This window comes from Sorex araneus, chromosome 10, assembly GCF_027595985.1.
Source record: "Sorex araneus isolate mSorAra2 chromosome 10, mSorAra2.pri, whole genome shotgun sequence".
Classification (NCBI taxonomy): domain Eukaryota; kingdom Metazoa; phylum Chordata; class Mammalia; order Eulipotyphla; family Soricidae; genus Sorex; species Sorex araneus.
In genome coordinates, this window is record NC_073311.1 from 9,659,002 (window position 1) to 9,683,368 (window position 24,367).

At 39.7% G+C, this 24,367-nt stretch overlaps 1 protein-coding gene across 1 annotated transcript in view; it reads left to right on the forward strand.

The window, feature by feature from the left end:
* Window positions 1-15,690: 15,690 nt before the first annotated feature.
* CAND1 (cullin associated and neddylation dissociated 1) overlaps window positions 15,691-24,367 on the forward strand; it is a 44,937-nt gene continuing 36,260 nt past the window's right edge. Inside the window, exon 1 of the mRNA XM_055118648.1 lies at window positions 15,691-16,075. Coding sequence (XP_054974623.1) covers window positions 16,008-16,075 — 68 coding nt within the window. The 5' untranslated portion in view covers window positions 15,691-16,007. The remainder of the gene's footprint in view (window positions 16,076-24,367) is intronic.

Genomic DNA, 24,367 nt, shown 5'->3' on the forward strand with positions numbered 1-24,367 from the left:
TTCCAAATAGGGCATACAGATGGCCAGCAGGTACATGAGAAAATGTTCAATACCACTAATCATCAGAGATGTGCAAATGAAAACCACAATGAGATTTCACTTCACATCTGTTAGAATGGCTATTACCAAACCAACAAGAGAGCTCTAGTGTTAGTGAGGACATGCAGAAGTTCTATTGGTGTCAATTGTTACAGCTACTATGAGAAACGGTATGGAAGTTGCTTTAAAAATTAAATGTAGAGCTACCATACAAATGGAATGATAGCACAGCAGGTAAGGCATTTGCCTTGCACGCGGCCGACAGGGATTCGATTCCTCCGTCCCTCTCAGAAAGCCCGGCAAGTTACCGAGAGTATCTCACCCGCACAGCAGATCCTGGCAAGCTACCCATGGCGTATTCAATATGCCAAAAACAGTAACAACAAGTCTCACAATGGAGACATTTATTGGTGCCCACTCAAGCAAATTGATGAACAACGGGATGACAGTGACAGTGACAGATATTATATACATACATATGTATACATATATACATATAATTCTCATATATACACATATGAGCAATACAAGCACATTGATAGTACAGGTATTATACATATATAATTTATATATATAGCCATCTATATGACACACACATATATATTCTAATTCATATATATTCTAGTATATGTGTGTATGTATATGTATACTACAGAGCCAACAGTACCATAAGTACAAAGTCAAAACTACAACAATCAAATTTTAAAATGTTCCCTTCAAGGAGACAGACTGGAGGTAGGAGGGAATGCTAGAACTTTGGTGGAGGAAGTTGACCCTGGTGGTGGGATTGGTGCTGGAATATTGTATGCCTGAAACTCAGCTAAGAGTACCTTTATAAAACATGGTGACATAATACATAACAAGAGATCTGTAGTCTTATATCAGAGCAGTATTATTCAGAGTAGCCAAGTTATGGAAATAAACTAAATGTCCACAGGTTCATAAAGGGATAAAGGTGTGTGTGCACCTACATTCCAAGTCACATTCATTTTATTCTTCTGAATATGCCTCAGTTCCACCTTTTGCAGTTCAACGCGTTTTACAGTTCCTTTCTGATTGTATTTCTGAAATCTATCCTTTTTATAGTAAAAGCTAGTCACTTACCTGCAAATTACATATTTCACATTGTGGCAATTTTCATCAGCAGCCTGACAATAAAGACAATTTTGGCCAAGATCATAATTTGCAAATGTAGCTGCAAGAAGAGCTAAGATGTATATGACTTCAAAATCCATGTCCTTTTGCTCTACTGTATGATGTGAAATGTAATGACTAGATCAGTACCCCAGAAGGACATGATATTACAACATCCAGCATAGCACCTTGTACAAATGTCAGTTAATGTGAACAGGCAAATACAAAAGTTACTATGAATACATATATATTTAAGATATAGATGTTCATATAGTTCAATAAGTTATTTCATTGGCACTTAAAATTCATATGATTATTTAAATATAGTTTTGTTATTTTCTAAGAGAAAAGAATATAGAGAAAAATCAGAAAACTGCAATAATTTACTAAAGCAAAAGATTAGAAAACACTGGAATATAGTTAAAGTGGGAAAATAAACTCATTACTTGAGAGAATGAGCTCATTTCACATTCTTCATCTAACATTTTTGTTATTCTTTTACTTTTATCAATTCACAGTAGATGGTTAATGTTGCATATTAAAAATATAGAAGATTTCTACAGAGGAAATTCACTACCACAATGTAGTATTTCAAGAAATGCAAAGGCTTACTGGCAATGCCTGAAGCTAAAAGAATAGCATCAAGCTTATTCTTCCCTAGAGCCTTCAGAAAGAACATGGTCCTACTGACTCCCAGATCTCAAACTCCCAGCCTTCAAAATTGAGAAAGAATGTATTACTAAGGACTGGGGAGATCACTCAATAAGCTGAAGCACATGCTTTGCACACAGGAGTCTGGTCCCATCCCTAGACCTACAGTCCTCTTAGGCCTCCACCGCCCCCCCCCCGCCGCATCCGCCCCCAACACCCCCAGAACACCACTGGGCACAATCCTCAAGCAATTAACTAGAAGCAGTCCATGAGCACTGTGGGGTGTGGCTGCAAAAATGAAACAAACTGAGGCTGGAGTGATAGTACAGTGGGTAGGGTTTTTGCCTTGCACACAGCAGACTCCAGTTCAATTTCCAACATTCCATATGGTTCCCTGAATCCCACCAGAAGTAATTTCGAGTGCAGAGCCAGAAGTAATCCCTGAGCATCGCAGGGTGTGGTGCAAGAGAGAGAAAAAACAAAACCCTGAAACAAAACAAAAAATAATTAAAAATTAAAACAAAAACGAAAATAATTTTCTATGCCAAAGATAGTATCTCAATCTTTTCAAGGTTTATAAAGATGTCTTTTGAATAATAGTTTATTCTCTTTTCTTCATCTCAGTCTGCTCCCCAAACTGGCATCTGGCCATACAGAAAACTTTCATATATGGCATACCCACATCAGGCCACTTTAGTCCATTGTAACCTATGGTTGATGTCAATTGTGATTTCTTAGCCGACTTGGTATCTGGATGCTGGTGCCCATTTTCACTGCATCCACTGTGGTACAGCTTGGTCTGCTTGTTTCTGGGTGCCTTTGTTAGTATTTACTAAGGTGCATTGAGTGGTTTCTACTAGTGTTGTGGATCTCATAGTGGCATCCATAGCTAATGAGAGTGAACGTTACCTTGACTCATAACAGAATCGTCATTCTCTAGGGCCGGCTCTTGTCTATACCAAGAAAGATGGTTCAGAACTCTGAGTTAGAGCTCCATCTTGGTTATATCTACTCTCCAACTCTATAATGGCCTTTGGTATCTCATCACTGAGGGATTTCTTAAGGGGCAAAAGTTGTTTCCAAGTTTTACCAGAAAAAGTGATCATTAGACTTCTGATATGGATTCTCCTCTCTGGGTGTCTCTGTTGACATGTCCTGAAACTTAGCTCTAGTTCGGTTGGAGAAAAGTATTCTTTTTGCCCACCCCCATCTTCAGCCATAATTCCCTTTACAGTTTAGCAAGCACTATCCCCCAATTATATTCTCATTGTCTCTGCTATTTATTTATGATCAACCTTATATCATAAAAAAATTTCCTCTTTTGAGCTGTCTCTTGGAAGATTGCTTGTCATCTCTCTCTCTCTCTCTCTCTCTCTCTGAATTTTTAGTTCTGTTTAATGACAGAACTGAGTTTACCATACATGGTAAGGGGACAGGAAGGCTGTAAGTGGGGGTAAAGGGAGGGTCCTCAGTCAATAGTGGAGGGAAGTGAACACTGGAGGAGAGTGTGGCATTGAAATATCGCACACATGAAACCCTACCGTTAAAAATACTATAAATTATAGTATCTAAAGTTAAAATAATATAAATAAATAAGGATAAATTGGTGAGAAAATAAAATACACCCAGTGCTATTTCAGAAATGTATTCTGAAGTGTCAGTGTCATTCATGATTTGGTTGTCAGAACTTCATTCTTCTAGTGCTCTAACCCAGTAGGTTTGGTGGTTCTGAAGGTTAAAGAATTTTTTTTCATTTCTCTTCAAAAACCTTGAATTGACTTTAAATGATGAATAAGACTATTTTGGGGCTCAGAAAGAGTCATTTTACTCTTTAAGCTTTAGAAGCTTTTTTTAAAAATATGAATTTTAGAACGAGTCCTCAAGAGAAGCTCCAGTGAGCAGTCAGGAAGTCCCTCAGGATCTATTTTCAAAAGGGTCTTTCTAATCTCCCAAGGCCAGATTCTTCTGTGATATAACGAAGATTCACTTTTCTCTAATCTTAGGAGAAATTTCCTGTCTTTCAGGCCTCTGCCAGTGAACTGTAAATCCCTCTACTAGCATTTTCCAAGCTGTGGACAAAGGAGTCCTCGTGGTTTCTCCTGAAAAGCCTAGGTCAAACAGAATTTCTGTTCTCTTGCTCATAGGTAAGTCATCAAATTCCACATTGTGGTGGTGATACCTTTTTTAGTAGAATACTTTTTATTTTAATGTGCATCATTAACCATTTACTGTGAATTGGAAAAAGTCAAGATAAATAAAAAAGTGATGTGTTATTATAAAATGAACATATTCTCTCAAGTATATTTTTTTAGTATTTTTCCACTGTAATAATATTTTCTTGTCTTCTTTAATTCTTTTCTTTATAATAACATATCATTGTATTATACTGATTTTCCCCCCATATTATTTCTTTTAAAAAAGAAAATTAGGTGAGCCAGAGAGGATGTACAAATAGTAGAGTGGATAAGGCTCTTGCCTTTTAAGCACCCCGACAAAAAATGAAAATAAGTGGTCCAGTAGATATAGCTCAGCAGTCTGGAGCTCACATGTGAGAAGGCCTGAATTCAATCCCTAGAACCACATGGCCCTCCAAGTACCACCTGGATGACCTTTCAGCTGGGAGGAGCCCTGGAGCATTACTCGATGGGTCCAAAGAAATCAAATAAATAATTAATTAAAAAAATCAAAATAGGGCCCGGATGTGGCTTATGGGTAAAGTCTATGCTCGGTTCAAATGAGAATTGGGTTTCACAAGACAATAACACATTCTTTAAGAGCAATATAACACCTGAGAGATTTCAGGTACAGTGGGTGAGATGCTTGCCTTGTGTATGCCAACTCTGATTTGATCTCTGACATACATATGGTACCCCAAAAGCGACCTGGAATGGTTCCTGGGCACAGAGTTAGGAGTAAAACCTGAGCACAGTCATGTGTAGCTCCCAAATGCCAAAATAAATAGATAAAATAAAAAACAATATAAATTTAGGTGCCAATGAATTGATTTTTTCAACAGTATGAGTATATATGATTTGAATAATATATCCTAACAACTGTTTTGCATTTGTTGTTTTAAATTAACAAACATATGTGATACCCACAGGTGCAATGCCAGATGCTGCAATATCAAGCCAAGATTTTTGGAATCTCAATCTCAATCATGATGTTTTCTAAATACCAGGGCTTAGCTCTTGATTTAACATATCTTTTGGGGGAACACAATTTAACCCACAATACTTCCCAACAGAGATGTGAATTTAAAAGTTGAGCTTGTTTGTATGATCGTTTTTATTTCCATCATTTTTCTCTTAAAGATAATAGTGTGCATTGTATACTTTGACCCTACTCCAGAAGGAAATGACACCTACACTCTCCTTGTGACTTCCATACACGTGGAGTTCTGAAAGGGTTTGTTTTGAAAAGTATTGTCAACTTAAAATAGTTTGAATATCTTGGTGAATTTTAAAATACAAAAAAGTATATTTTATAAAAGGTGACATGGAAATGAAAACTCAGAATAGGTATTGTAGATAGTTTTTAAAGTACTCTTTTTTGGATGGAAGAATTTTAATTTATTATAGTATTAATGATGGTTTTCCTTCTACAATATTCCAGCAGAGTTAGACTCATTTATTTGTCTATTTTCAATGGATGCTTTTGTGATACAATGTAAGAGTTGAGTAAATACAACTGAGAAGCAGGAACACGAAACCTAAAATTATTGTGTCTTAATAGGAAAAGTTTGTCAACTTCTGGTCTAAGTTCATGAAAGAGAAAAGGGGGTATTATGATGTGGTGCATATAAATGTTAAGAGAATTCTCCAGAGTTTATGTTTAAAATACTAGAGAAAATGTGGAATGTATGAAAGGTCTCTGAAATTCATTAGTAGCAAGAGAAATTATTTTGGAGGGACGTCCCAAGTGGTGCTGATAGGACTTTGGTCACACATAGTCAATCAAGGATCAAACTTGGGTCCTCACACCTACAGGGTATAAGCTGCACCTCTTTAAGCTACCCACAGCTGCACCAAAGGTTACTTTTATTTGTGAATTAAGAAAATAAGAAGATATAAGACTACTGTGGTGAATGGCATAATACTATAGAATTGACAATATGTAGTTGAATGGCTATATTCTCTCTCTCTCTCTCTTTCCTAACTCCTTAAGTAGGTTTGTATCTTTACTTAGAAGATTTATCATCAGTTGGTGAAAATAAACAGACAATAAAAAGAAATGGAGGCTCAGAGAGTTAAACAGTGAAAAAATATTCATCTTCTTTAGTTCATCTTGAAGTCTGGGCAAACAATATCTCAAGGTATCAAAAAGCATCTAGTGGTAATATAAACTTCTGAATATTATTCATAATCTTTCAAAATTTAAAAATAAGTGGAAAGGAATTCAAATGTAGAATCAGGAAAGTAAAACTTCAAAAATATTTAAAAATACTGCATACTTTGAATTGGGAAGCAGCTTTGACTTGCAGTAAGATTCTACATGAACAGGTTTTTGTTTTGTGTTTTTATTTCTTTTGGGGAGGAGATTAGGCCACTCTCAATGGTACTCCAGGGCTATTCCTCTCTCAGTGCTCAGAAATGCTTAGGCAGTGGTTAGGTGACCACTTGTGGTGTCAGGAAATCCAACCAGTGTTAACAGGATTCAAGGCAAGTGCTACTTGAGACTAGTACAATAGGGTTACTTAAATGTGGGAAAAAAGAAAATATCAATCTCTTATTATATTCCTATATAGTATTATGGTACATATCTCAATTTTAGAATGTTCTTCGACATATTTTCTCATAATAAAATTTGTAGAAGATTTAGAAGGCTGATGTTTATTGATTAAGAAGTACCATCAGTGAGGTTATGTGGATTTACAGTTAGTACATTAAATTAATGATATTCTTCTAAAAAGCTGATTAATAAATTAGTGCCCAGTTACAAAGAATTCTCTAAGGACATGATAATCCTTATTATGCATGTTTTACAATTATTGGTGAGTACATCACCTATATGATAATTAAATCTGTAGAAAATTGCTCAATTGAAGGGAAAGCTAGCAGGTTTCATAGTAAAATCAAAATAATCTTTAGAAATTGAAGTAAATTCTTCATTTGAAGACCTCTGGAACCCAGCTACATGCTCAAGGCCACTGTCCACACATTCGCACAAGCCTCATGCATGAAGGTACCAGCACATGAACCCAGGTGTGCGGGAACCAGGGCTGAGATCTCCAAGCCTGCTCGGATTGGGACTGGACCTTCTCCACCCAAACCCCCCATTTTCCAGTAACTTGGCAGACACACCCACAAAATGCCCCCAGCGCCATGTAATCCCACCAACCACACATCCAGAGACTATAAGACCAAGTGTGCAGCCTCGAGATATCTAATAGCCTTATTCTCCCTCTTGGAGAACCTGACAAGCTACCGAGAGTCTATTGCCCACACAGAAGAGCCTTGCAAGCTCCCCATGGCATATTCATATCCCAAATACAGTAAAAGATATACACATACATCTCAGAGAGCCCGGCAAGCTACTGAGAGTATCCCGCCCACACGGCAGAGCCTGGCAAGCTACCTGTGGCATATTTGATATGCCAAAAACAGTACCGATAGGTCTCATTCCCCTTACCCTGAAAGAGCTCCAATCGTTGGGAAATATGAGTAAGGAGAAGCTGCTAAAATCTCAGGGCTGAGTGTAATAGAGACATAACTGGTGCCCGCTCAAGTAAATCAACGAACAACAGGATAACAGTGATACAGTGAAATTTTTCATTTAGATCCCAAGCAGAACAGGTAAAACAAGAACACTAACCCCCCCAAAAAAGTGTTAATTTTGTATCTGAATTATCTGGGGATGATTTTATTTAATTGATTTGGAGTGTGATGGTGGGTGAACACTATTATTTTTCTGTGTGTGCATAAACTATTCACTTCATTAGAAGTTATTGTTTTGGATAGATTCAAAATATTGAGACTAGTATGTCAAAGAAGTCAACAAATATATAACTTTACTAGATATTGCCACATTTCTTTTTAGTATTACATTATTTTCTTATTTTACCAATACCCTTTTTTAAAAGCGTAATGTTCTTTAGAAGCATTCTAAGTGATTCAGAGCTATGAGAATCACATTACATTAATTCTGAAAGTAGAAAAAGAGAACAACAAAATCCCAGAGCATGTAGGAAAATACTTAAAAGCGTTGATGAGTAATATGATAAATGAAGCAATATTGAGACGTGGCAACTGAAAAATCTAAAAAAGACCTTAAGTTGCAAATACAAAAAAGAACTAGGTAGTGATAAAAGTGACTCCCATTTGTTAGGTAATTACTTTTATATAGGAGAAGGTACAGATTATTTAGTGCATTACATTAATTCTGTGAGGTATTTATTAGCATGCTCAATATGTAGTGGAGAAAACAAAAACGAAATGAGGTTAAGTAGTCTGCCTAAATCACCTAGCCAGTGTGGCTATGGTTTACTGAATTACTTTATGAGTAGTACGTTATCAGGGGTCTATAAAAACGAATCATCCCAAGAGCTTATTAGAAAAGAGAATGAGGATAGTGTTAATTTGAATATAGATAATAAAGGAAATGCAATATTTAAATTGTTTCCTAAGATTTTATAGTGTCACTGTCACTGTCATCCCATTGCTCATTGATTTGCTCCAGCGGGCACCAGTAACGTCTCTCATTGAGAGACTTATTGTTACTGATTTTGGCATATCCAATACGCACGGGTAGCTTGCCAGGCTCTGCAGTGCGGGGTCCGGTAGCTTGCCGGGCTCTCCGAGAGGGGCAGAGGAATCAAACATGGGATCAGCCGCGTGAAAGGCAAACGCCCAACCGCTGTGCTATCGCTCCAGCCCTTTATAGTGTACGTGATTAAAAAATTATGGGGGGCAGAAGTGATAGTACAGCGGGAAGGGCATTTGCCTTGCACACAGCCCACCCAAGTTTGATCCACAATATCCCATATGGTCCCCCAAGCACCACCAGCAGTAATTTTTGAGTGCAGAGCCAGGAGTAACCCCTGAGCGTTGCCAGGTGTGACCCCAAAAGCCAAATATATACATAAACATATATATGTAATATTTATACTCAACTGTGGCAACCTTATTACATGCATCTCATTGAGGCTCATATAACCTTGTCATAAATTACTGTTCATATTACTATCATTTTAAGGTATAGTAATTTCCCAAGATTCAGTGGTATGACCAAAATTTAAAACCATGTCTATGTGAATTATAGCCTGAATTCTGAATCACTTGTCTAGACAATATAGCATATTGAGTTTAGCTGGCTCTACAATGCTCTGAATATGTTCAGAGGTAGGGTGCATGCCTTATATATGTGACTTTCTAGGATTGATCTGCAGAAAATAACAAAATAGAACATGTAGGGGCCAGAGATAGTACAGTAGATAGCCTGTAGATGTAGCGTGCATGCGAGTTGAGTTCGAATCTTAGTCCCACATGATCCCCTGAACATTGCTAGGTGCAGCCCTGAATGCCTCTGCACTACTTGGATGACCCAGGTCCCCTGCCCCAGGCCAGAGCAGCATCACATCCTGGGGCCCTTGCCCTGAGCCTAATCTGAGGATTGCTATTGGGGTCCCTGGATTTAAACCGTGATTGGCAGGGGATAGGGCATGTTCCTCAGCCCCTGTATTTTCTCTTTGGCTGCTCAGTAATTTTTTACATTTAGTTAGCAATTTTTTTTTAACAGCACAAATTCAAAACCAGCAACTTTTCCCTAGGTGATCATAATTTTTACATAACCTGTTACTATAAGTAATAATGATGAATTAATTTCATTGCATGAAATATCCATTACTAAAAGCATCTAAGAACCATTTCATTAAATTTTATTTTCACTAAAATTACTATTTTTCAAAACTAATTTCATTACAATGTTTCAATCTCTGGTCTTATGAGTTCATGATTTATCTTTAATTTTTTTTCACACCTTTTCCCCCTAGAAATTAAAACTTGCATCTGGTAATAGGATACTTTTAAAGCAATATCATTGGTACGATACCTACATTTCAGGCAAAAATGCAGTATATGCTGAATTTTAGCACTTTTGCATCTTTCACCAAAATTGATAACCAGCTTTGCATTTATAACATATTTTAGTTGCCTATAAATCCTGAAAAGTGCTCTTATAAATTGTTATTAGAAAGTGCCAGATTTTAAAATGCCAGATTATGGCTAATAATATAAAAGTCAAAAGTAAGAATTAAAGGGTCGACATTCCAATGTAAGCACCTTGTGATATAAATAATCCTTGCGATGTCTTCTAATATGCTGTAAATGTATTTCTCACTCAGGAGGAATAATCCCTTCATAGAACAATTAAGTTTGATTTAGAGTGCCACTAAAAATTAACCAAGTACTTCTAGAAGTTGTTTAGAAGAGAGTAGATCATAGGAACAAATATAACTTTTGGATTGTTTCCAATCAATTGGAAATAAATCTTCCTAAGATTAGACTTGCCATAGCATTTCCTTCCTTTTGCATCTGAGTTGATTTCAGTATTGACAAATGATCTGCAACAGGAAGCATTTTGAGTCTGTTTATTTGTATGTAAAGTTGTTTATACTGATATACAAATCAAAATTCCTCCCTCTATAACATATTGACTTTGACATTCAAAAAAGAATTACATTTCAGAAATAACTGGTTCAATAAATATAACTATAGATTTATCTTTTTGTTTCCCTTAACTCAATTCATAGAAGATATATGAATTCAGTCTAGTCCATATGTATTTGGTAGAAGACTCTTTTTAAAAGAATGTAAAAATGAGCCAAGGAGATAGTTTCAGGGTTAAGGTACACGCTTAGCATCACCTGACTCAGATTCCAGTTCCTGGAACTACATACATCACCCCCACACCAGAGCAGAATATAGTCTTGGAATCCCTTGAGCATCACTAGAATGGGCCTGGCGGTTGACAAAATTGCCCAAGCAACAGCTCATTTTCAGGCACTAACCCTCAGTCATAATGGTCCAGTTGAATTAGAAAAGAACCCTTGGGAGGATGTATTCTATGGCCCCTTCCCACAAAGAATCTCAAATAAGATTAATGTTCTGTCAAAGCCCTCTTCCCTTACTATTGCTCATTCAGCTTACAATTTAGGGGGAAAAGTTATGAATGAAATAATTTTCAAATTATATTTGCAATAGTCTCATTCTAAATGTGTCACAGAGTGCTTAAGTAAAGTTGTTTTAGTAAGTTTGGACTGCCATAACAAAATTTACAGACTCTGGTGGCTTAAACAACTGAATCTCTTATTTTACAATTCAGAAGACTGGAAATCCAAGTATGTGTGTACATTATAGAATTATGGTGAGGTCTTGCTTTCTGGCTTACAGACATCTACCTTCTTCTCACCTTCTCACAGACCCTAGAGAGAAAGCAAGCTCTATTAGTGGGTTCTTGCAAGGGCACTAATCCCATCAGGCTAGTCCACAAAGGGGACTAATTCCCTCATAACCTTATAGAAACCTAAATATCTTGGGACCTGAGAGATAGTACAGCAGATGGATTCTTGTCTTGTATGCTGCTGATCAGGGACTTGATCCTGGGTACCATATATAGTCAATCTCTTAAACACTTTTAAGAACAATCCCTAAGCACAGAGCAGAGGAGTATATTCTGATAACAGCTGGGTGTTTGGCCATAAACAAGCAAACAAAAAAAAACTTAAAAGACGCTAACAAAAGCTTTTCTTTTAAGGCCTTTCTTAAGAGATCTTAAGAGAATGAGATCTAATATGGCATCTACAAACAAGATTACAAGATTACAAGTGAAAAGGTGCCTGTCATGACATCCCCTGTCCACAGCCTGTAGTTTCTTGCTTCCAGTGTCATTAAGTACAGGATTATAGATTGGGATGCAAAGTGATTGGTGCAATGTCACTCCACTCCAGGGTAAATTTCCTCACCTTGGAGATCTCTTCTTGATTTGTTACCTGAATAGAATTTCTTTATTGATGAGGGCATCACTGTCTTCAGTCCATTCAGATGATAACCTTTTGCTCTATGCTATGAAAGTTTTACTCATCAGAGTTAGTGTAGATTAATCCAAGTTTTGGTGTAGATTGCTGTGGTTTCAGAAAGAAAACAAATTTTTCTTATATGCCACCTTCTGACAGAATGTGTTTGAGAAAAACCAAAGTAACTTCTTTTGCTTTTACTCTAAGAATTTCACATTATTTCTCCTCTTCCATTTCCTCCTCCTCCTCCTATTCCTCCATCTCCTCCTCCTTACCCCCTTCTCCTCGTCCACCTCCTTCTTTTTCTTCCTCTTCTTCCTCCTCCTTGTCCTTTTTTCTTTCTTTTTTTTGGGGGGGCCACACCCAGCATGCTCAGGGATTATTCCTGGCTCTGTGCTCAGGGATCACTCTTGGCAGGTTCAGGGTACCAAGTAGGGTGCTGGGAATTGAACTCAGGTCACCTGCACATAATGCACACTACCTGCTGTATTATCTCTCAGGCTCTAAAAATATCACGTTATTCAGAAAATCAATTGCATAATATTTCCATTATCTTTAATTTATTGATTGCTATCTCATAATATGTAATTCACCTCAGTCTTGTTATGTTTAGCATTATTTAATTTTAGGGTCGGCGCTGGCAGTGCTCTGGGATCACTCCTGGCTCTATGCTTGGGACTGGCTCCTGGTTGGTGCTCAGAGGACCATGTGACGCTGGGGCCTCCTGCATGCAAAGCATGTGCTCATGTCCACTGAGCTATGTTTGCTTCTTAATATTTAAAAAATAATTTAGGATTTTGCCTCCATTTTAAATACAAAATAAAATATAAATTTATTTTGAGTACTTATATGTCGTAAGCAATTTTATCAATTTCTCTTTAAATATGAAACTTCTGTTATAAAACTTAAGGTTTGGTGACATAAATGTTCTTCAAAACTAAGCAACATGTGTTACTCATTTTGCATTCCTAGCCAGGGTCTAGTATAGTGCCCAGGACAGGAGAGGCAGACACTCAATAAATGGGTATGAACTAAACCCAAATAATTCTTTGATGTTGGAAGCACCTTTCAGTAATTTGAAGAACTCTACTTCCATCACTCTCAAATTTCTTTTCAGTTTCCCATTAAAGAGCACTGACTAGAAAGACTAGAACAAAGAGAGGAGAGCCTTATCTACATTCACTTTGCAATTTAAAATTGACTTAGCCTTTACAAGTCTTTTAAAGAAAGCATTTCACTGATTTTTTGGTAACAAGCTATATTGATGCACTGCGCTGTAGCACTGTTGTTCCGTTGATCATAGATTTGCTCAAGGGGGCACCAGTAACGTCTCCATTGTAAGACCTGTTACTGTTTTTGGCATATCGAATACACCACCAGTAGCTTGCCAGGCTCTGCCCTGTGGGCGTGATACTCTTGGTAGCTTGCTAGGCTTTCCCAGAGACTGAGGAATCAAACCTGGGTCTGCCTTGTGCAAGGCAAATGCCCTATCCAATGTGCTATTGCTCCACTCCATATTAGAATAGTGGGGAGAAAATAAAAACCTTTCTTTTAGAGAAAGAAAGGTTTCTGATTGCCAAAATTCTTGGACTTGGCAAAGAAGAGTTGTTGAATGCTTTTAAGAGACAAGTATAATGCTATAAAAAGAGTGTTTTGGAAAAATCTGCAGGCTATGTAAAATGGAATGTAACAAAGATAAGTAAAAATACAGAATAATAATAATAATGAATTTTATTAGATGCTTTCATGACTAATGTTCAAGAAATGTCTTAAATATTATTAAATTCTGGGCAATTGCTTGCCCTTTATATATTATGTAGCACTTTCCTGTACTAGTATAAGACAGCTATTATAACTAGAATTGTCTCCCCAGAATTCATCTGTTGAAAATGCAACCTCCAATATGGCAATATTATGTAGCCTTTAAAAAAGTAAGTAAAATATATGATGGGCCCTCAAATCAACAAAATTTGTAAGTATCCTTATGAGAAAAGAAAGTAAACAGAGAAAGGGCCGTGTGAATACTTGACTACACCTGAGAAGGTGGCCAAGGAACCAGGAGAAACCTGCGGTACAGACACAATTAATCTTGAACTTGCAGCTTACAGAACTGTGAGAAAACAGATTCTGCCTTTAGGCTACTCAGTCTGTTATATATTCTTATGGCAACCCTAAAAAAACAATTTGGCGCCTTTTTTTAGGGGCGTGTCAAAAACTTGTATTTATTACTCTCTACATAATGTTGAACAATATCTCAGAGTTTTTAAGACAATTAGTGCAATAGCACTTAAGTAACAGAGATTATTATCAAGTTATCCATAAAAAAACCCCTGAGAATCAGGGAGTCTAGACAAGATTCATCCTGAGCAGTCTGAGGATGTTATTGTTCAGTTGCAAACTGACAGGCAAAATAAAGGATTTACACACGTAAAAGGAAAACAAAGGTTTGAGGGTTTTGATTGAATTCATTAAAAAAAAAAAAAGAGTGGCCTTTCAAAGATTTTTAAGCCAAGGGATCCACATAAGAGAAATCACCAGCTTGTTGGTGTGATGTGTGTAAAGTACATATTATGAAAGGATTGTGTAAAGCAAAAGGGAATTAACTGTGCCAAACGGTTCAGGGAACATAATATGCCAACTCATTAAGGTGAAAAAGGCAGAAATCTGATACTACTGGGATGAAACAGCATGGAAGTAAATCTAGAGGGGAAGTTTAGGTAAGGATTATGAGCTAGCTCATCCCATCTTTTTTGGTTAACTATTATTACCTGTAACAGTTTCTAGCTTTCAGACGACATGCCTTGGAGTAGAAATTTGGAAAGGGCTATTCAAAGTTTTTGTTTGCTTGTTTGTTTTTTTAGAAGAGAAAGTAACATTTGAGATTGAATTTCCTTGTCTCTTATATAAGCTTTTATGTGCGTGCCGGGGCGTGGGGGTGGCGTTAGTTTAGTTATTTTGAATTAAAAGGGTAAGCAGATACATTCATCGATCCTTGGCCCCAGAGTCTCGTAACTGTGGTCCTTCGTCTTCAAAGCAAAGAGGGAGTGTCCTTGGTCTGAGGATGGAGCTACGAGCACAGTACGACGGGGAAGCAGCTGCTGGGAACACACGACCGACCCGCGGTGCGCCCGCCCGGGCCGCGCCGGCCACGCTCCGGGGACCTTCTCTACCAGCCGCGACACCAGCAGAAGGGGAGAAACCACGATCCTCATCCCGAGGGCGCGGCGCTCCCCTCCGCCGCGGCCGCTCGCCGGACTGCAAGTCCCGGCATTCACTCCTCCGATGGGAGCCAATGAAGACGCTACAAGTCCCTCGAGCCAATCACCTCCGACCTCCTGCCCCAGCGCCAAGAATCCTGGGAGTTGTGGTTTTCGCGTGGCAGCATCTCACCATTCGGCTTCCAGTAATCTAGGCCACGCGTAGATTCGAGACGGAAGATCCTCCCGATAGTGCTTCTGTTGCTCCTCAATTTACCCCCAATCGGCGTTACTCCTAAGTATTACACTCTTTAAGAATAATAATCTTTTTTTAAATCTGTCACGCAAAATAACGCCCCTCCTCCCCCAGTTTCAGATCAAGAAATGCTTGTCCCACTCGCCCCCCCGTCCTTTAACCGTCGCTTTCAAGTCTCGCGAGAGCGCCCCTAATTGGTCGTTGTCATGCCGCCAGGAAGGCGGGCCCTGCGAAGACGGACACCACCCCCGCCAATAGGATTGCGTTTTCGCTCGGCGTCTCGACTGCGTGCGTGAGGAGACCTCGGTGACCCCTGACCTCGGCTTTCCGTCGCGTCTCGCGTCCGCCGCTGCTGCTCCCGTAGCGAGGGAGGCGGGTTTTGGCCTCTTGCCCTACGGAGCGGGTGCGGAGCGAGTGGGGACGAGCCGGGCCCGAGAGGTAGCGCTGGGCCCCGCGGAGAGACGCCGCCGTGCGCGCCGCCGCCCATGAGCGCCTTCTCCGGGGAGCAGCGCCGTCGTTAGGGCGGCTCCGGAGCCTCTGCTTCCCCCCGGGATAGGCCCGCGCCTCGCCGGGGAGGGGGGGGCGGCCGGCCGAGGCGCCTCCCTAGTCGGCGTCGGCGTCGCTGCGACCCTGGAAGCGGGAGCCGCCGCGAGGGGAGGAGGAGCTCCAGCAGCGGCAGCGGCCGGCGGCGCCAGCGGGCGGGATCCAGGCCGTCAACATGGCGAGCGCCTCGTACCACATTTCCAATCTGCTGGAAAAAATGACATCCAGCGACAAGGACTTCAGGTGAGGCCGAGATCCGGCCCCAGACCCGGCCCGGGGTGGCCGGGCCGCGGACCCCCGGCCCTCCCGCGGGCCCGGCCCCACCCCTCCGGCCTCGGCGCGGCTCCCCGCGCTCCCGAGGTGGCCGGCCGGCCGCTCAGCTGGTGGATCGGGGCCGGCCCGGACCCCCGGCCCCCGCTCCCCGCCCCCGTCCCCCCCGGGCCGTTGCCCTGCTGCGTTCCCGGGCGCCCCCGGGCCCCGGCGTATGGTCCGCGAGTCTCGGGTTGCGGGCAGGGGAGTCGGCCCGGGCCTGCTCGCGGCCCTGGAGGCCCAGGCCGCTCGGCTTGCGGGCCCCGGCGGCTGCCCTGGCCGTGGGGCCCTCGGAGGCCCCCCGCGCCGCGATCCGCTTATTTCGAGGCGGGGAGGGGGGTGCGGAGGGTGCGCGAGTGGAGGGGGTGGGAAACTTTGTGTGTGTGGACGATTTCTTTCGTGGAAGGTAGGACCGAGGAGGGGGAGGGGCGCCGGGGGTGGAGGCCCCGGGGCCCGTCGGGTTTTCCCGCCAGCATCTCTTGTCATTTTTTCCCCTTTTCAGGTTAAACCCCCCCCCCGCCTCCCCCCGGCGGGAACCCGGGCGCTTCGGCGCAGCGCGGAAACGGGTGGTGTTGAAAGGAGGGGGTTTCTCCCGGGGTGCGGGGTGAGGAGCGGGCGCCGGGAGCCATGTGCCGGCGGGAGCCCCGCGCTCGCGGCCCGGGAGAATGGTTACATTTTCCCGGGTTCTCCCGCACCCACGCCCCCACCCCCCGCAGGCGCCGCCCGTCCGCCGCGAACGCCCCCGGGTTTCCAGGGGGGCGTATTTTGATACTTGCGGTTTCTTGGTGGTGGGGACGTGCGTGTGAATTTTAAAGGAAGGAGCCAAATGGGCTTCGATTAGAGGATTGTGGCGGGGGAGCTTTCCTCCCCCCCCTCTCGAGGTTCTGGATAACAACCTCCTTGATGCCCCGAAGCACAACCAAACCCCTCCGATGCCGGGAAGAAATTTTCCGATGTGTGGAAGGAGACCCGTGAAAAAAGTTAATGCCCCCGTGCCCAGCAAGAGCGATGTGCTGGCCTACTGAAGTGGCCCAAGAAATAACAGTTTGGTTTTGTGGCTTGGGTGCCAAAAGTGGGTTTTCAAAAGTTTTGCTACCCAGGGAGTTTAGTAACTGCCTTTGAAACTTTCAAAAGCCAGTTTGCTAATACTAAAAGTTTTTGTATCGTGGCATTTACTCATACCGGATTGTTTGGGTATTCTGGTAATTTAGATCTGTGTAGTTGAGGGCCAAAATCAAAGCTGTCGGGAGACATAAATTTGAAAATACTTCTGAAGAATTACAGTGGTGGCTACATGTTAATGCACTTTGGAACTTGTTCTCAGTTCAAGCCATTGAGATTTAAGTGAACATATATTAAAATACTAACTGGAATGTGTGGATTGATTTTTTTTTTCTTCCAGTTAGTCTGACTCATTCTGTAAAAATGCTTTCATTTTTATTTTATTATATTTGTAAACTAAAGATACCAGTTTTCCTATAACGGTACACTTGTTTAACTAGTCAGATTTGTATATGGGTAATACGTTTAGAAAGTCATGTGTTTTTACTACATATGATTACTGACAAGCTGCCTTTCTGAAATTTTTTGGAAATGTTCGCATGCTTGAGAATTTTAAAATGTGATAAGAAGGACGCTTTGATTTTATTTGATTAGTTTGACTACATGTGTTCTGTTTTAAAGTGACACGATCTTATTTCTCATAAATTTGTTAATTGCAGTTTGTGCTGAGTTTTAAAATACTTGGTGCTAGAAGGATCATGTTTAGTACAAAGTTAGTTAACAGAATACTAACATGTAAGAAATAAGTTCTTATGGTAGAATCCAAAGAACAGATAATCCACTAAATCACAAGATAGGGGTTATAGACATAATTTTTTTGATGTGTTAATTGTGAGGTCTTGGACAGACTACTTAATTTTAAAATAAATATTAGAATTTAATTTGGGATTAAATCCTCACCTTCTAGAGATCTGTACGTGGGATGATTACTAAAGGCCCCTTGTAGGCCTGAAATTTAAGGTCTCTGGATAACTACCTAATCCACTAATGAAAAAATGACAAGAAATGTGTGGACTCAATTTTAGAATGTCAGCATTTTTAAAAGAATCTTGTTGTTAGGCTTAAATCATAGGTTCATTTTTCTGGAAAGCACATCCTAGTCCTCTTTACATGTTTTGATATTTTGTTCTTTGAAGGGCTATTAAGGTTTGGTACCAGTAGGCAGACTTCTGTAGGCAGCAGAATGAAAACTTAAATGTGCGTGAACCCCACGAATGTTCCACTTATGAAAATGAGTATCAGAATTCAGTGGTTTGAGGTAAAAAAAAATTTGCTTTTATCCTAGTATGTTTTGCCACTAAGTTTTGATGCTTACTCTAGACTCTGCCTACTTCATTCTAATCATCCTTAAAACTCTATTAAAGCCCATTCTAATAGTCTTTTATAGGCGAGTTAAGTTCTTGCTGTTAGACAGTGGTAGTTCTGGGGATTTCAGATATGCTGGGAGCATATTTTCTAAGAGTTTTGAAAAGGGGACAACTAAGAGTTAGATCTTAAATTTTCATTTTCTTTAATTAAGGCCTATGGAATATTTTGTACTAGAAGGTACTTTTAACTAATTTCCTGAGAGACAACAAAAGATTAAGATCCAGTGCTTATTACCTCGATAAATCTATATCCTCATTGTGTGGTTAAGAAAAAAATAATTTACTGAGAGTACTATGTAGTTGTTGGTCTTAATGTGACAGAGCAGGAGATTGACAGATTCGTGGAGTGATGAGAGGTCAGTCTTGAAATTCTAGGTATAGAAAGGTTGCAAGTATGAAAGCACACAATTACATAACTATTTGGAGGGGCTTTTTGGTTGCATGGTGGGGGTGTGACTGGAGAATGAGGAGTTTTATCTCATTGAATTGAGTTATTTTGTCTGTTGCTTTGGCCTTGTGAGTTCATATTTTATTTTTTGTTTGTTTGGTTTTGGGCCACAGACCAGTGGTGGTGAGGGTTTACTCCTAACTATTTTCAGGGATCACTTCTGGTGGTACTGGGGGTGAGAGGGGACCATATGAGGTCCCAGGGATTGGACCCAAGTCAGCCAAGTGCAGGGCAAGTGCGCTACCTGCTGTGCTATCTCTTTACCTTCAGCCCCTCCAATAGATGACTTTCACTGAATTGGCTGTTTTGTTCTTGAATTAAAGAGGGAAATACATTTATATGGATTTGGGGAAGATTTCTTTACAGAGCCATTGTAAAATCTACCGGCCTTATAAATTATATTTGACCAAAAAAAAATCTTTTTTTGTGTTGGAGTATGTGCTGATTTAGTAATAGTTTATGCTACCACTTAAATATATATTTGGACATTGGAGGGTATATTCTCTCGGAAATTGTTTAAAATGTTAATAATAATAAATCACAAGTCTGTTAATGTTCTTGAAAGTGTCTTACTGGACATTTACAATAAAGAAACATGAAATGCCAAATAAATTTACTTTGATTACCTGTGCTTAAAGAAAAGTAAGCTTAGGAATATATTTATGGAGGTTAAGAAGTTGGTTTCTACAACATCTGCACATGTATGTTCATCGCAGCACTGTTTACAATAGCCAGAATCTGGAAAAAACCCGAATGCCCCAGAACGGATGACTGGTTGAGGAAACTTTGGTACATCTATACAATGGAATACTATGCAGCTGTTAGAAAAAAGGAGGTCAAGAATTTTGTAGTCAAGTGGATGGGCATGAAAAGTTTCATGCTGAGTGAAATGAGTCAGAAAGAGAGAGACAGACATAGAAAGATTGCACTCATCTATGGTATATAGAATAACAGAGTGGGAGACTAACACCCAAGAACTGTAGAAATAAGTACCAGGAGGTTGACTCCATGGCTTCGAGGCTGGCCTCACGTTCCGGGGAAAGGGCAACTCAGAGAAGCGATCACCAACTACATTGTAGTCGAAGGCCATGTGGGGGAAGGGAGTTGCGGGCTGAATGAGGGCTAGAGACTGAGCACAGCGGCCACTCAACACCTTTATTGCAAACCACAACAGCTAATTAGAGAGAGAGAACAGAAGGGAATGCCTTGCCACAGTGGCAGGGTGGGGTGGGGGGGAGATGGGATTGGGGAGGGTGGGAGGGACACTGGGTTTACGGGTGGTGGAGAATGGGCACTGGTGAAGGGATGGGTTCCCAAACTTTGTATGAGGGAAGTATAAGCACAAAAGTGTATAAATCTGTAACTGTACCCTCACGGTGATTCTCTAATTAAAAATAAATAAATTTAAAAAAAAAATAAAAAAAAATAAAAGTAAAAAAAAAAAGAAGTTGGTTTCTAGATAATTTTTAAGTATTTTCTCAAAAATAGGTTGAGAATCTATTTTTGTAATTTTTCTTGATATGAATTGTATTGCAAATACAGGGATTAAAAGAGAAAGACCTTATTGAAATCAGGAAAAAAAATGACCAAAATATACATGACCATTATTAAGTATCTAGAATTAGAGCTTATAAACATTTTTATGGTTCCTTTTATATTGCCCTGTATAATATGGTTCGTAGAACAACTTGGGTAGAGCTCAAGAGAATTATGCTGAAAGGGTGTAAGGAAGTCAAACATGGAATTAATTCAGATATTCCATATTCTTACTCTGTATGATCTTGTTCTTGTGAATTGGATTTTAAAGTTTCCTTTTCTTAGGTTTTCAATTTTTATTTCATTTTGTCATTTTAAGTATGTAGATAGGTCAAGGATACGCCCTCCCTTTCCCTTCCCCACTGTTTCTTTCTTCCATGAAGTCACTTTCCATCTCTGGTAAGTTGGTTATGTCCCCAAGTTCATAAGTTTTATATATTTTTATTGTATACATAGGTGAAATCATCCAGTGCTTGGTTTTCCTTTTTGTTTTGCTCTCACTACATTGAGCTCCTTCATTTTTCAGTAGCTGAATAATAACAGGTAGACACCTTTATTGAGCTGATCAGTAGGCGCTTTGATTATTTCCACAGTTTAGCTATCGTAGATAATAGCTGCATTAAACACTGGGGTGAAAATAACTTCCTCTGTTGTTTTAATAGTCTTCAGATAGGACCCCATGAATGGGATTGCTGGATTATGGTGTAGTTCAGTCTTTAACTTCTAAAGGTAGCTCCATTGGGTTTTCTAAAATAGTTGCACCCATTCACATTTCTACCCACACTGAATTCGAGTTTATTTTCCACACTCTGACCAACACTTGTTACTTCTGTTTTTGGTGTAACCTGTTAGCAGGTATCCTGTTGTGGTCTTCATTTACATTTCCTTGATGACTTGTGATGATCCTTTTTTTATAAGCCTACTAGCTTATATGTTCTTTGAAGTGTCTACACATTTTCTGCACATTTTTTTTTTCTTTTTGGGTCACACCTGGCAATGCACAGGGGTTACTCCTGGCTCTGCACTCAGGAATCACTCATGGCGGTGCTCAGGGGACCATACGGGATGCTGGAATCCAACCCCGGTTGGCCTCGTGCAAGGCAAACGTCCTACCTGCTGTGCTATCACTCCAGCCCCACATTTTTTTTTTTTTAAGTTGAATGAATTCTTCATATACTTTGACTCTTAGCCTCTTAGGTATTATATGCAAGTACTTTTCATTCAGCAAGTTGTCTTTATTATGTTGGTATTTTGCCCTACAAAAGCTTTTCAATTTAGTACATTCCCATTTGCTTATTTATTACTTATATTGCTGTTGATCAAGTCTCCCAAAATATTTTTAATATTATGACATGAAATGCTTCACCTATATTATCGTCTATATACTTTGGTTTAGGTCTTAACATTGTTAGTTCATTTGATTGGTTCCTACAGTTAGTACATTTTAAATTAACTTTAGTATATAGAGTTAGAAAGTAGTCCACTTTCATTCTCAACTTTTCCTAGCACCATTTGTTGTGAAGAGACCGTCCCTTTTCCAATGTATAACCTTAAGTATTATATATTAAAATATTCTTACATATTCATATGTATGGATTTTATTTCTGAGCTTCCAATTCTACTGATATTTGTGTCTGATTTTATCCTAGTGCTGTATAGGACTAGGTCCCTTTGTAGTATAGTTTGGATTCAGATATGTGCCACCATTTTTCTTTTTCCTTTTTTTCCCCCTCCCTTTTTAAATTTTGGATTGTATCCTGCATTGTTGGGAGCTACTCTCAGCTCTGTGTTGGGGATCACTCCTGGTGGAGTTAATAGAGGACCTTGTGCAGGGGATTAGACCTCAGCCCCGCACATGCAAAATAGGAGCTCAGCTTGTTAAACTCTTTCTCTGGCCCTACATTTTTCTTTTCATTCCCAGAATTGCCATAACTGATAGAGGTTCTTCTATAATGCATATAAACTTCGTTATGTTTTGATTTTGTTCCCTTAGAAAATAGGACATTTAAATTTTGATTGAGATTGCATTCAGTCTATAAATTGCTTCTGGTAAATTGACTATATTGACCCAGCTACAGGAAAGTGTTTTTCATGTCTTATTATTTAGTTCTGTGTCTTTAAAAATGTCTTTCATCTCTCGTTTTTAGTTAGGCTTCTGTTGAAAATGTAGAATTCTTTATATCTGAGAAGGTCTGTAGTCATTGTACAATATAGGATATCTGTTTCAAACATTATTTTTGTACCTCTGCATTGGATATACTAAAATACTTCCATCCATGTTTAACTTTAAAGATCAATATGCTTTATTCCCCCTCAGTAGAGGAAACCAGGTATAAAGTTACAGACTGTAACTGTTCTATTTATAGCTATGTTTGCAGACTTTGGCATAGTTCCTAATGATGTTATCCCCCAAATACCTATTGAGTAAATGAATGATACGGCGATGCCCGTAGGTTATATCCATGTGGGACTCCCCTAGGAACTTAAAAGTTTACATCTTAACTCTTCCCCTCTTTTACCGTAAATCAATCGTTTAATTTTTTCTTTGTCTTGTTGCATTACCATCCTTTTTCAGTGTCCCAGATGGGAAGCCTTGAGGTCACCTTTCCTCATGCTTTCTCTTATTTCACTTCACTGATGAATATTCTAAAATTGATCTCCCTGTCAGCCTTTTTTTTAAAAACCCAGTCTAATTCCTTCCATTAAAATTTTCTTCCTAAATATAACTAACTGATCATTGCCTCTCTCTAATTCCTATTGACTGAGTCACTAAATATAGCTTAACCACCTAACCAAGCCCCTTGAAATTCTTAGCTCATTGAAATTACTCTCCTCCAATCCCTATCATCTCTTTATAACTAATTCAGTGGATATTTTATTTTCTCATATCTATATGTGTGCACACAGTTGTTACTTAGAGTAAGTCCTTGAAATTCTCTTATAAAGATAGTCCTGGTACGGGTGAAGTTTATTTCATTGCAGACAGGGAGATCATACTGTGATGTGTTTCTTAGTTAAATATTTGCACTTAAATAAGAGTTTTTTTGCACTTAAATAAGAGTTTGTAACTATATTGGGGGAGGATTTGCCATTAAAAGTAGAGATTTGGGGCTGGAACGATAGCACAGTGGGTAAGGGTTTGCCTTGCACACAGCGGACCCAAGTTCGATTCCCAGCATCCCATATGGTCCCCCAAGCAGCAGAGCCAGGAGTAGCCCCTGAGCATTGCCAGGTGTGACCCAAAAAGAAAAAAGAAGTGGATATTTGGTTATCAAAAATGTTGGGTAGGGGATCATTTGACAATACAGGGAAACCAAATTAAAGCAGAGAAAAAGTATAAATTGGTAAAGAAGCAGTCATTCATTGAGTAAGAAAGGAGGATGTTTGGTATTTGGAGGTGTTGCTTATGTGTACTTAACCTAAATTGGATGTTTTGTGAGGTTATTTCTGTCTAGGGAAACATTAATAACTGTGAACTTTAAGTATGAGCTCAAATGATGATAAAAACATTGAAGGATTGGAGGATACTACAGACTTTGTTCGTGAGACTTTTTCCCCTGTATCCCAATTGATTATCATAGCTGATGCTAGCTTAATGTCATTTTGTCTTTTTTCCCCAAAAAATATTTAATGCTTTTTTTTTTTTTGCAACCCACATTTGTTTTAAGAAACCAGGCGTAACTTCTAATTTTTATTGGGAGGAGGGTGGCTTTCCAGTGGTGGGGAGTGGATTGGTGACTCTTGCCTGCTGTGTGCCTCCTGCAGTGCTCAGGAGGCCTGTGTTGGGGATCATCCCAGACCTCCTGCATACAA